The 12,454-nt window shown below is 50.0% G+C and overlaps 1 protein-coding gene across 2 annotated transcripts in view; it reads right to left on the bottom strand.

Moving 5' to 3' along the window:
• cfap65 (cilia and flagella associated protein 65) overlaps nt 1-12,454 on the bottom strand; it is a 243,182-nt gene that overhangs the window by 137,222 nt on the left and 93,506 nt on the right. For both annotated transcript variants that reach the window (XM_072469307.1, XM_072469318.1), the window contains exons 13-14: nt 9,000-9,245; nt 655-879 (exon numbers count right to left, since the gene is read on the bottom strand). In XM_072469307.1, the coding sequence (XP_072325408.1) occupies nt 655-879; nt 9,000-9,245 (471 nt within the window). The remainder of the gene's footprint in view (nt 1-654; nt 880-8,999; nt 9,246-12,454) is intronic.

Genomic DNA, 12,454 nt, shown 5'->3' with positions numbered 1-12,454 from the left:
TGTTGGCAGGGTATTTGGTAGCCATGACAGATGTGTCAAGTTCTCACCTGACAACGACGTACCCTGATCTTCCTGAGAGTAATTGGAAGCAGAAAGCCTGACTCATTTTATCCTTCCATTTGGACCTAAAGACCATAAGACATAGGAGCAGAATTAGGCCACTCGGCCCATCGAGTCTGCTCCGCCATTCAATCATGGCTGATATTTTTCTCATCTCCATTCTCCTGCCTTATCCCCATAACCCCTGATCCCCTTATTAATCAATAACCTATCTATCTCTGTCTTAAAGGCACTCAGTGATTTGGCCTCCACAGCCTTCTGCGGCAAAGAGTTCCACAGATTCACCACCCTCTGGCTGAAGGAATTCATCCTCATTTCTGTTTTAAAGGATCGTTCTTTTAGTCTGAGATGGTGTCCTCTGGATCTAGTTTTTCCTACAAGCGGAAACATCCTCTCCACGTCCACTCTATCCAGGTCTCGCAGAGATACCGTGGCCAATTGGAGAACTGATGGGAGGACTTAGTACAAGCAGGGCATCAAATGTGGACTGGACTGTTCCAGGCTATGTATGGTTAGTACATCAGCACTGGGCGCATTTAGCCACACTGCTCCTATTGTGCTCATTTAATCAGCAGAAATAGATCTGGAACTCACCAGTGATTCATTGGCCTGGATGATGCCAAAGTTTGGTTTGACGGACAGCACTCTGGAGTTAGCTGCTGATATCTTCCACTGAAAATACAGGGGCATCCGCGACACGTTCTTAATGAGATATAATCGTTCTGAAACTGTGCCTATACATGTCGGCTTAAAGTAGAGATGTCCATTTCCATCCAAAGTCAACAGAGGCTTTTCTACAGTGGAGTACAGTCTAATCTCCTAAAAAGCAAGAAAGGAGTAGGTTAAGTATCAGTTCCTCTCTGTCCTTTGTAACCAATCACGAGGGTTAGCTGAGCCCAGTGTAGCATTTTGGCCTTCAAGCTCTACTCCAGAGACCTGAATATACAATCGAGGCTGACACTTCATGCCATGCAGTGGGAGTGCTGTCGTGCCAAAGGTGCCTTCGTCTTTTGGATGAGGCCATAATATAAAATTGTCAGCTCTTTTTGCAGTGCAAAAATTGCTTCTAGCAGATTTGTGCAATGTGCAGGAGCTCGCAAGGTGGAATGGAATTTGTTTGATCTGCACTCTGGCGCAGAATCAACACCTTGCATGCACGGTGTTCTGGGTATTAATATGACATTGAATCGCATTTATAAATTGCAGGGCAGCACAGAGGTTAGCACTGCTGCCTACTGTGCCGAGGACCCTGGTTCGATCCCGGCCCCGGGTCACTGTCCGTGTGGAGTTTGCCCATTCTCTCCGTGTCTGCGTGGGTTTCACCCCCACAATCCAAAGATGTGCAGGGTGGGTGGATTGGCCACACTAAATTGCCCCTTGATTGGAAAAAAAAGAATTGGCTACTGCAATTTTTTAATTATTTTTTTTTTTTAAGTGTTTATAAATTGCTTGCAAAGCATCAAAGCTCATGAATTGTTAAAAAAAATACTGAAGAGGTGTAAAAGGAGCATCAATTCCCTGGAGTTTTGTACGTCATCTTGGCCAACATTGCAGTGCAGTACTGAGGGAGTGTTGCACTGTCAGGTGTGATATCTTTCAGATGACATTAAACCACCCCTCCACTGTCTCTAATTTGTCATGGTGCTCATCTAAAATGCAGTCCAGATTGAGTAGAAATTTATTTCACCTAATTAGTGGGAAGACAGAAGCCATTGTTTTTGATTCCTGGCACAAACTCAAAAATACTGCAGATGCTGGAAATTCAAAATAGACACAAGAAGTGCTGGAACAACTCTGTGGGTCAAGTAGTAGCAGTGTGTGTACCATTCATAAATTGTATTGCAGCACCCTATGTTCACAACCTAGAAGGACAAGGGTGAGAGGTATATGGGAACACTTCCACTTTCACGTTCTCCCCCAAAACTGCACACCATCCTGACCCCAAAATATATCACCATTCCTTCATCATTGTTGGGTCTAAATGCTGGAGCTAGAAAATATCTCTAGCTCCTTCCCACCACCCTTCCCTATTGCTCTTTCCTCCTCTTCTCACCTCACCATGCCTGAAAGAACAAAAGGTCTGTGATTGGGTGCAAGGCAGCAGTGATTCTTTCTTCTTATATCCACGTTAGATGTTTGTATCTGGACCCCGGCAGTCTGCTCTGCCATTCAATAAGAGCATGGCTGATCTTTAACCTAACTCCATTTTCACAACATATCCTCTTCATCTCAGTCCAAAATGATCAATTCCATTCCCATGTTCTTGCTCTCAAGGGAGTTGTAGCCATGTAAAATGGCTAGCTCCCGATGAGAATGGCCAAACCCCGATTTAAAATGGCAAACGGAAGAGGCTGATGGGAAAATCAGCCAACAGGACTCAAACAGGCAGCTGCAGGCAAAACTGTGTATTCGCCTCTGGGGAGGCCAGACAGAATCGATACCTGCAGCCATCAACACAACAACCATCTGCATACTAATTAGCAATCCCCGGGATCAATATGCTACAAATTAGACACACAAAGCCAACCCAGACTTTTCGGCGCCAGCAGGAGCTTACACAAAGAGAGGTGAATGACCACCTCAAAACCGCCCATCGGTCAAGGAATCGCTCCAGCATAGGAGAATATCGAACCAAGTGATTGGGACCAAGTCCAATCACTTGGAACGAGGTACAAGGCCCGCCCCGAGAGGCGGGAAGCCCCTGGGGACTATAAGAATAGGGGCCAAGTTCAAATCGACCCTTCTTCTCCTCTTCACACCCTTCGAGACCCTTCTGCTGACCCTCTACAACAGCCGCAAGAAACAGTAAGCCCTACTCCAACGCTTGCTACGAGATAGGCACTCCGGACTTCCGGTTGCGGGGATGCGGAGCTAAGCCACACACTCCCGCTATAACGGACTTTTGGGCTCTCCGGGGGAGCCCCAACGGAAATGTTTTGATTGAATCCCGTGTGGGAAGGTGCAGTAAGGTTCCCCTTACGTCGTATGGCGGAGATTAGCGGTGGAGCAACGGAGAAAGAGGCTTTGGAGCAGCGGCAAAAACGAGGGGGAAAAAAACAAGATGGCGGAGGACGGAGATTGAGCAGCATAGGGGCCGGACCAGCAGGAGTTCCTCAGGCGCTGCGTGGAGGAGCTTAAAAAGGAGGTGCTGGCGCCAATGCTGTTGGCGATCGAGGGGCTGAAGGAGACCCAGAAGGCCCAGGCGGTGGAGCTCCGTGAGGTGAGGGATAAAACTAATGAGAACGAGGACAAGATCCTGGGCCTGGCGGTAAAGATGGAGGCGCACGAGGCGGTGCACAAGAGGTGGGCCGAGAGACTCGAGGTCCTGGAGAACAGGTCGAGGAGGAAGAATCTCTGGATTCTGGGTCTCTCCGAAGGAGTGGAGGGGGCTGATGCCGGGACGTATGTGAGCACGATGCTCCATTCGCTGATGGGTGCGGAGGCCTCTCCGAGCCCTCTGGAGCTAGAAGGAGCTCACCGGGTCCTGGCGAGGAGACCCAAGGCTGGCGAGCCGCCAATGGCGATAGTGGTGAGGTTCCATCGCTTCGCGGACAAAGAGAGTGTCCCGAGATGGGCCAAGAAGGTGGGGAGCAGTAGATGGGAGAATGCGGTGATCCGAGTATACCAGGATTGGAGTGCGGAGGTGGCAAAGAGGAGAACTGGCTTCAACCGGGCCAAGGCGGTGCTGCATAAAAAAAGGGTGAGATTTGGAATGCTGCAGCCTGCGTGACTGTGGGTCACTTATCAGGACTGACACCACTATTTCAAAACACCAGAAGAGGCTTGGACCTTTATCCAATCGGTAAAATTGGACTCGAACTGAGGGGCTGTGGTTGTGGGGGAGATGTTGACTGTATATAGGGTTGTAAATATGGGTAAAGAATGTTTCACGGGTGGGATGATGGATGGGGATGGGGGAAGAGTTCTTTTTTCTTTTGATGAGATAGTGGGGAATGTGGGCGTCGGTGCTGGAGGGAGGTGAGGCTCGGGGATGGGGGAACTGGGATAAGGCCGCAACAGGAGCTGCGCCACAGGGGGCGGGGCTGGCTCAGGAAAGCGCGGGCTTTTTCCCGTGCTAGGGAGGGGGGAGGGTGGAGGAATGTAAGGAGGAGGAGAGATCCCCACACGGGGGAGATCAACGGGAAGGCGGGGGAAGCCGGAGTCAGCAGAAGTCAGGTGACTCACGGAAGTAGTATGGGGGGAGCAAAAGAGCTAGATGTGGATCTAGCGCCGGGGGGGGGGGGGGGGGGGGGGGGGGGGGGGGGATAATAGGGTTGCTGCTGCACTGGCCGAGGGGGAACTGAAAATGGAAGAGGTGGTCGGGGCGGGGGTTCCCCGTCTGGGGGACTGGAGGGTGCGGGAGGCGCGAGCACGGGACTGGCCTAAGATAGGAGATGACTAGTCGGCGCGGGGGAATTTGCCCCCCAATCCGGCTGATCACGTGGAATGTGAGAGGCCTAAATGGGCCGGTTAAGAGGGCCCGAGTGTTCGCACACTTAAAGGGACTGAAGGCAGACGTGGTCATGCTTCAGGTGATACATCTGAAGGTGGCAGATCAGGTCAGTTTAAGAAAGGGATGGGTAGGACAGGTGTTCCATTCGGGGCTGGATGCGAAGAATAGAGGGGTGGCAATACTGGTGGGGAAGCGGGTGTCGTTTGAGGCCAAGAACATAGTAGCGGACAATGGAGGCCGATACGTGATGGTGAGCGGTAGGTTGCAGGGGACGGGGGTGGTATTGGTAAATGTATACGCCCCGAACTGGGACGATGCTGGATTCATGAAACGGATGTTGGGGCGTATTCCGGACTTGGAGGTAGGGAGCTTGATAATGGGTGGGGGTTTCAACACGGTGTTGGACCCAGCATTAGATCGTTCCAGATCTAGGACGGGGAAGAGGCCGGCTGCGGCCAAGGTGCTCAGGGGGTTTATGGATCAGATGGGGGGTGTAGATCCGTGGGGATTTGCCAGGCCTTCAGCCAGAGAATTTTCTTTTTTCTCCCATGTACATAAGGCCTACTCCCGGATAGATGTTTTTGTTCTGTGCAGGCCATTGATCCCGAAAGTGGAGGGAACGGAGTATTCGGCCATAGCCATTTCAGACCACGCCCCGCATTGGGTGGAGCTAGGGCTGGGGGAGGAGAGGGACCAACGCCCGCTGTGGCGTTTGGATGTGGGACTGCTGGCAGACGAGGAAGTGTGTGGGAGGGTGCGGAGGTGCATCGAAAGGTACCTGGAGGCCAACCACAACGGGGAGGTGCAGGTGGGAGTAGTATGGGAGGCGCTGAAGGTGGTGGTCAGGGGAGAGTTAATCTCCATCAGGGCTCATAGGGAGAAGAGCGAGGGCAGGGAAAGGGAGAGGTTAGTAGGGGAGATTTTAAGGGTGGACAGGAGATATGCAGAGGCCCCTGATGAGGGACTACTCAGGGAGAGACGAAGTCTCCAGATGGAGTTCGACCTGTTGACCACAGGGAAGGCAGAGGCACAGTGGAGGAAGGCACAGGGGGCGATGTATGAATATGGGGAGAAGGCGAGTCGGATGCTGGCACATCAGCTCCGTAAGGGGATGGCAGCGAGAGAAATAGGTGGAGTCAAGGATGGCAGGGGAACTACGGTGCGGAGTGCGGTGAAAGTGAATGAGGCATTCAAGGCCTTTTACGAGGAGCTGTATAGGTCCCAGCCCCCAGGGAAAAAAGAGGGGATGCGACGATTCTTGGACCAACTGAGGTTCCCGAGGGTGGAGGAGCAGGAGGTGGCTGGTTTGGGGGCGCCAATTGGGGTGGAAGAGCTGGTTAAAGGACTGGGGAGCATGCAGGCAGGCAGGCAAAGCCCCGGGGCCGGATGGGTTCCCGGTGGAGTTCTATAGGAAGTATGTAGACCTGTTAGCCCCGTTGCTGGTAAGGACCTTCAATGAAGCAAGGGAGGGGGGGGACCCTGCCCCCGACAATGTCGGAGGTGACGATCTCTTTAATCCTGAAGCTCTTTGTGGTGCATCCGGGGGATCAGGGAAGAGGGATAGGCGACCTACCGCTGAGGAGGGCGGATAGGAGCTTTCGATACTTGGGGATCCAGGTAGCTAGGCGCTGGGGGGCCCTGCACAAACTTAACTTGTCGAGGCTGGTGGAGCAGATGGAGGAGGACTTTAAACGGTGGGACATGTTGCCACTCTCGCTAGCGGGCAGGGTACAGTCGATTAAAATGGTGGTCCTTCCGAGGTTTATTTTGTATTTCAATGCCTTCCAATTGTGATCACCAAGGCCTTTTTTAAGAGGGTAGGCAGGAGCATTATGGGCTTCGTGTGGGCGAGTAAGACCCGGAGGGTAAGGAGGGGGTTCCTGGAGCGTAGTAGGGATAGAGGAGGGCTGGCGTTGCCGAATCTGGGTGGCTACTACTGGGCAGCCAACATGGCGATGATCCGTAAGTGGGTGATGGAGGGAGAGGGGGTGGCATGGAAGAGGCTGGAGATGGCGTCCTGCAAAGGAACGAGCCTGGGGCCGCTGGTGACGGCACCGCTGCCGCTCTCGCCGACAAGGTACACCACGAGCCCGGTGGTGGCGGCAACGCTAAAGATCTCGGGGCAGTGGAGACGGCAGAGGGGTGTGACGGGAGCCTCGGTGTGGTCCCCGATCAGAGACAACCATCGGTTTGTCGCAGGAAGGATGGACGGGGGGTTTCAGAGCTGGCATCGGGCAGGGATTAGAACAATAGGGGACCTGTTCATTGATGGGACGTTTGCGAGCTTAGGGGCGCTGGAGGAGAAGTTTGGGCTACCCCCAGGAAACGCTTTCAGGTACCTGCAAGTGAGGGCGTTTGTGAGGCGGCAGGTGAGGGAATTCCTGCTGCTCCCGGCACAGGGGATTCAAGACAGGGTAATTTCGGGCGTATGGGTCGGAGAGGGCAAGGTGTCGGTGATATACCAGGAGATGAAAGAAGAGGGGGAGGCTTTGGTAGAGGAGCTGAAGGGTAAATGGGAAGAGGAGCTGGGGAGGAGATTGAGGAGGGGCTGTGGGCTGATGCCCTAAGTAGGGTTAATTCCTCTTCCTCGTGTGCCAGGCTTAGTCTGATACAGTTTAAGGTAGTTCACAGAGCGCATGTGACGGGGGCGAGGCTAAGCAGGTTCTTTGGGGTGGAGGACAGATGTGGGAGGTGCTCAGGAAGCCCGGCGAACCATGTCCATATGTTTTGGTCATGCCCGGCACTGGAGGGGTTCTGGAGGGGAGTTGCGAGAACAGTATCTAAGGTGGTGAAAGTCCGGGTCAAGCCAAGCTGGGGGCTAGCACTATTTGGAGTAGTGGACGAGCCGGGAGTGCAGGAGGCGAAAGAGGCCGGCATTCTGGCCTTTGCGTCCCTAGTAGCCCGGCGAAGGATCTTGTTAATGTGGAAAGAGGCGAAGCCCCCCAGCGTGGAGGCCTGGATAAATGATACGGCAGGGTTTGTCAAGTTGGAGAGGATAAAGTTTGCCTTGAGAGGGTCTGCGCAGGGGTTCTACAGGCGGTGGCAACCGTTCCTAGACTATCTCGCGGAGCGTTAGATGAAGGTCGGGCAGCAGCAGCAGCAACCCAGGGGGGGAGGGGATATCTTTCTTTGGGGGGGGGAAAGGTTTTTTTTTTCTGGGGGACATTTGAGCAAGAAAATACATGAATGATCCAGAAAACTGATATGTATGGGAGGAATCCAATGTACAAAGTTCTGTATCATATTGACTTGCCATGTTCATGTCTTGCTATGCGAGCTTTCCTTCTTTTGTGTTACGGGCCCCCCCGTATGGTTGAAAATTTTGTTTAAAAATTCTTAATAAACATAATTTTTTAAAAAAGAGATAGGCACTCCTGACTATCGACCCGTACCAGCTTTGAATCCCACAGGCTCAGAACCCATACGAAAGGCCATTTGTTTCCCTGACCTGGTGGGCCATTTCCAAAGTTAAGTATTCGCCTGTTAGTTGTAGGAAGTAGCTTAGAAGTAGAATTAATGTATAAGTATTGATTACTGTATATAATAAATGTGCGTTGATTTAACTCTTACTAAGCGGTGTGTTGGATTATTGATCATTACTCAGACTTGAATCACGTGGCGGTATCAGAAAGATACCTGGCGACTCAAGAGCAAAGGTGATAGAACAAGAGCAATTAAACTAAGGCTAAAACGAGCAACAGAGTGCAGCGAAGCTTTACCAGACTGATTCCTGGGATGGTGGGATGGATGTATGAGGAGAGATTAAGTCGGTTAGCATAATATTCACTGGAGTTTAGAAGAACGAGGGGGGGAAATCGCATCAAAACCTATAAAATTTGAACAGAACTAGACAGGGCCGATACAGGAAGGATGTTCCCGATGGTGGGGAAGTCCAGACCAAAGGTCCACATTCTGAGGATGTGGGGTAGACCATTTCGGAATGAGCTGAGGAGAAATGTCTTCACCCAGTGAGTGGTTGGCCTGTGGAATTCACTCCCGCAGAAAGCAGTTGAGGCAAAACATTATATCTTTTCAAGAAGGAATTAGATATGGCTCATGAGGCTGAAGGGATCAAAGGATATGGGGGGAGCGGGGACAGGTTACTGAGTTGGATGACCAGCCATGATCATAATGAATGGTGGAGCAGGCTCAAAGGGCTGAAAGGCCTCCTCCTGCTCCTATTTTCTATGTTTCTTTGTTTCTAAGACTATAACTGCTTAGCTCTAGATTCTCCAACCTGGGGGAAACTGTCTCTTAGCATCTACTCTCTCAACGCCCCCCAAGAATTTCATTTTTCAATGAGGTCACATCTTATTTCTCTAAACTCTAGAGATGATATGTCCATTGTGCTCAATAGCTCCTCAGAACTCTACTATCCAGGACTTAACTTTACTGCACTCACTCTAAGGCAGGTGCACACATCCTTCGTTAGGTAAGCAGTCCAAAACTGTGCACAATACTTCAAACCTAAGGTTTCTTTTGGTACCTGATTGTATTTCTCAGAGGCGTTCAGACGTAGCAGCAATGAGTGTTTGGCAAGGTTCTCGTCCTGGGGTGTTCCTCTCAGCGTCAACATCTGATAAGCTAGAGGGAGGACAAAACCTACACTCGGTTTGATTTTGATGGCAGTTCCTTGCTGTGTATCCACAGAAAATGTCATGAGGAGTTTCCCAGAATTCATGAGCATCAGGGTCTTGTAGATTACTCCTTTCTCGTTCACTGCTGGCAACACCTGCAGGAAGCAAACTCAGGTGAATTAGGAATCGCAAGCGCTTTATAAAATACAGCCTGAGAATGGTACCGGACATTGATATGACAAGGTACTGTCATGAGAATGTCGCTTTAAGAAATGTTTGGCTGCTCATGTTACTGCAGTGATGTCACAGTGTGGGTGGAGCTGAGCTTTGGTTCTGCTTTTAGTTCACTTTGAGAAAAAGCTTGGGTGTGTCTGTGTTTTTCAGTGAGCTGCATCTGAAGTCTGCAATCCAAAGACTATCTATGGATCGTTTGGTGAACCCAGAATTGTAAAAGGTTTCAGTATTGAATGTAAACCCTGATGTGCTTCTGTTTAGAGGTTTGTTAAGTCTTTTGGATGTTAAAAGAACAGCATACACATTACTTAGGGTTGTATTCTTTGGGGGATGTATTTGAATTAATGGTTGCTAAGATGTTCACTGTTTGTTTTAAAAAGGTTAACTTGAGTTCATAGAATAAACATTGTTTTGTTTGAAAAAGTACTCGTCCATTTCTGCTCTACCACACCTGTAGAGTGGGCCGTGCGCCCCCCATACCACAATCTAGTACAAGTTGTGGGTCAGGTGAACTCCATGATACACTTTGGGATTCTCTAAACCCTGATCCATAACAGTACACATAATTAAAATGTCCCAAGTTAGAGTAAAGTAGCACAGGGTACCGGACTGGTAACCCTGAGGCTTGGGCTGATCACATCATGGGCAGTTTGAGAATTTAAATTCAGTGAAAGTGACCATGAAGCTGTTAGGCTGACGGATAAACCCAAATACTTCACTAATACCCCTTTTTAGGTTAGGAAAACCGCTGTTCCTAAGCAGTCTGACCTTTCTAGGACTCTAGTCCCACACCAACCCTGTTGACTCTGAAGTAGCCTAGTTAATTAAACATTAAGACCAAATGGCTCCCACCATTTAAGATGGTGACTCACCATCACTTTCTCAAGGGCAACTTGAGCCACATTCCAAAAATGTTTTATTAATAATAATATTGACAATAATATTGATTGGAGTCACAAGTAGGCTTACAACACTGCAATGAGGTTACTGTGAAAATTCCCTAGTCGCCACACTCCGGCACCTGTTCGGAGACACTGAGAGTGAATTCAGAATGTCCAATTCACCTAACAAGCACGTCTTTCGGGACTTGTGGAGGGAAACCGGAGCACCCGGAGGAAACCCACACAGACACGGAAAGAATGTGCAGACTCCGCACAGACAGTGACCAAAGCCGAGATTCGAATCCCTGGCACTCTAAAGCAACAGTGCTGACCACTGCGCTACCATGCCTTGCCTTTGAAGAGTCACTTACAGGGTGACCGATGATCAGCAATGACAGACGTTTCTGAAAATAGTTCCTAACTCACAGTAATGAGACACGAATAATCTGTATTAGTGTCACAAGTAGACTTACATTACACTGCAAGGAGACCCATTGGGAGGGCCCCAAAGTCACTGACCCTTAGCAGGGGGGATGCCAGCGTTCCTTGGGAGGGGAGGGGGGGGGGGGGGTTGCCAGTGACCATTGATGGGCGGAAGGGGGTCCTGATGTCTGTGGGAGGGGGGGGATCTTTAACTTCATTTTGAGATCAGGGCCTCCTTTCTGGAGCTGGGCTTGCTGGCATCTTTCGGCCTCGCACCTTGAAATGGCAATGCAAAACATGCCCTCTTCTAAACAATGGCCAAGCGTGGGAAGATCTCGATTGTAAACCTGCCTGTTTCAGACACAACCTGACACTTCTGGGCGATACGGTGGCACAGTGGTTAGCACTGCTGCCTCACAGCGCCGAGGACCCAGGTTCGAATCCCGGCCCTGGGTCACTGTCGGAGTGGAGTTTGCACATTCTCCCCATGTCTCCGCGGGTCCAACCCTCACAACCCAAAGATGTGCCGGCTAGGTGGATTGGCCACGCTAAATTGCTACTTAATTGAAAAAAAAGAATTGGATACTTTAAATTTATTTTAAACAAGAACCTGACACTTTACTATTCTGGGGGGAAATTCTGCCCATAGTCTACATTCTCTGGGGTGGAGATGCCGGCGTTGGACTGGGGTGAGCACAGTAAGAAGTCTTACAACACCAGGTTAAAGCCCAACAGGGTTGTTTTGAAACACTACTCTGTGATTCGAAACAAACCTGTTGGACTTTAACCTGGTGTTCTAAGACTTCTTACTGTATATTCTCTGGAGTTTAAAAGAATGAGAGATTGCATTGAAATGTATAAAACCTTTAGGGGACCTGACTGGGTGGATGCTTCCCTGATTGAAGACTCAAAAATTAAGGTTCATTGCCTCAGAATAAAGATTAGACCATTTTACACCATATACACCTTGTCCTGTCCTCATCTTTCAACATTCCATCGGGACTGTTCTCTCCATGATGCTTGGGTCCTCTCCTCAGGCACCACAACACCTCCCCCATGTTCTGTGGCACCTTTCCATGCAGTGACAGGAGATACAACACCTGCACCTTTATTGCCTCCCTCTTCTCCATCGGAGGCCCCAAACAGTCCTTTGAAGTGAAGCAGCGATTCACCCGTACACCCTTCAAGTTATTATACTGTATTCATTGCTCAGAATGTGGTCGCTTCTGCACTGGGGAGACCAAACACAAACTGGGTGGCCACTTTGCGGAACTTTCCTGTTCAGTCTGCAAGCAGGACCGCAAACGTCATTTAAATTTTCCACCTTGCTCCCAATCTGACCATGGCCTGCTGAAGTATTCTAATGAAGTTCAATGCAGGCTCAAGGAACAGCATCTCATTCCTATGATGACAGCCTTCTAGATTAAACACCGAGTTCAACAATTTTAGATCGTAACCTCTACCTCCATTTTGTTTTCTGTGTTCCTTTTTTGCTGGTTTGTTTTTTCCTGTTTCTTTCTTTATTCCTTCACTTCACATTTGGACAGCCGCCATTCACATCCTTTGTTTGTTCACTTAACATTCACTTGTTATAAATATCCTGGCCGCGAGGTTTGCTAGTGTCACACGGGAGGGTTTAAACTAGTATGGCAGGGGGGTGGGCACGGGAGCAATAGGTCAGAAGGTGAGAGCATTGAGGGAGAACTAGGGAATAGGGACAGTGTGGCTCTGAGGCAGCGCAGACGGGGAGAAGTTGCTGAACACAGCGGGTCTGGTGGCCTGAAGTGCATATGTTTTAATGCAAGGAGCATTACGGGTAAGGCAGA

This window comes from Scyliorhinus torazame, chromosome 2 (genome assembly GCF_047496885.1).
Source record: "Scyliorhinus torazame isolate Kashiwa2021f chromosome 2, sScyTor2.1, whole genome shotgun sequence".
NCBI classification, from domain to species: Eukaryota; Metazoa; Chordata; class Chondrichthyes; order Carcharhiniformes; family Scyliorhinidae; genus Scyliorhinus; species Scyliorhinus torazame.
The sequence above is the reverse complement of the archived record's forward strand: the minus strand, read 5'-3'. Positions and strand labels throughout refer to the sequence as shown.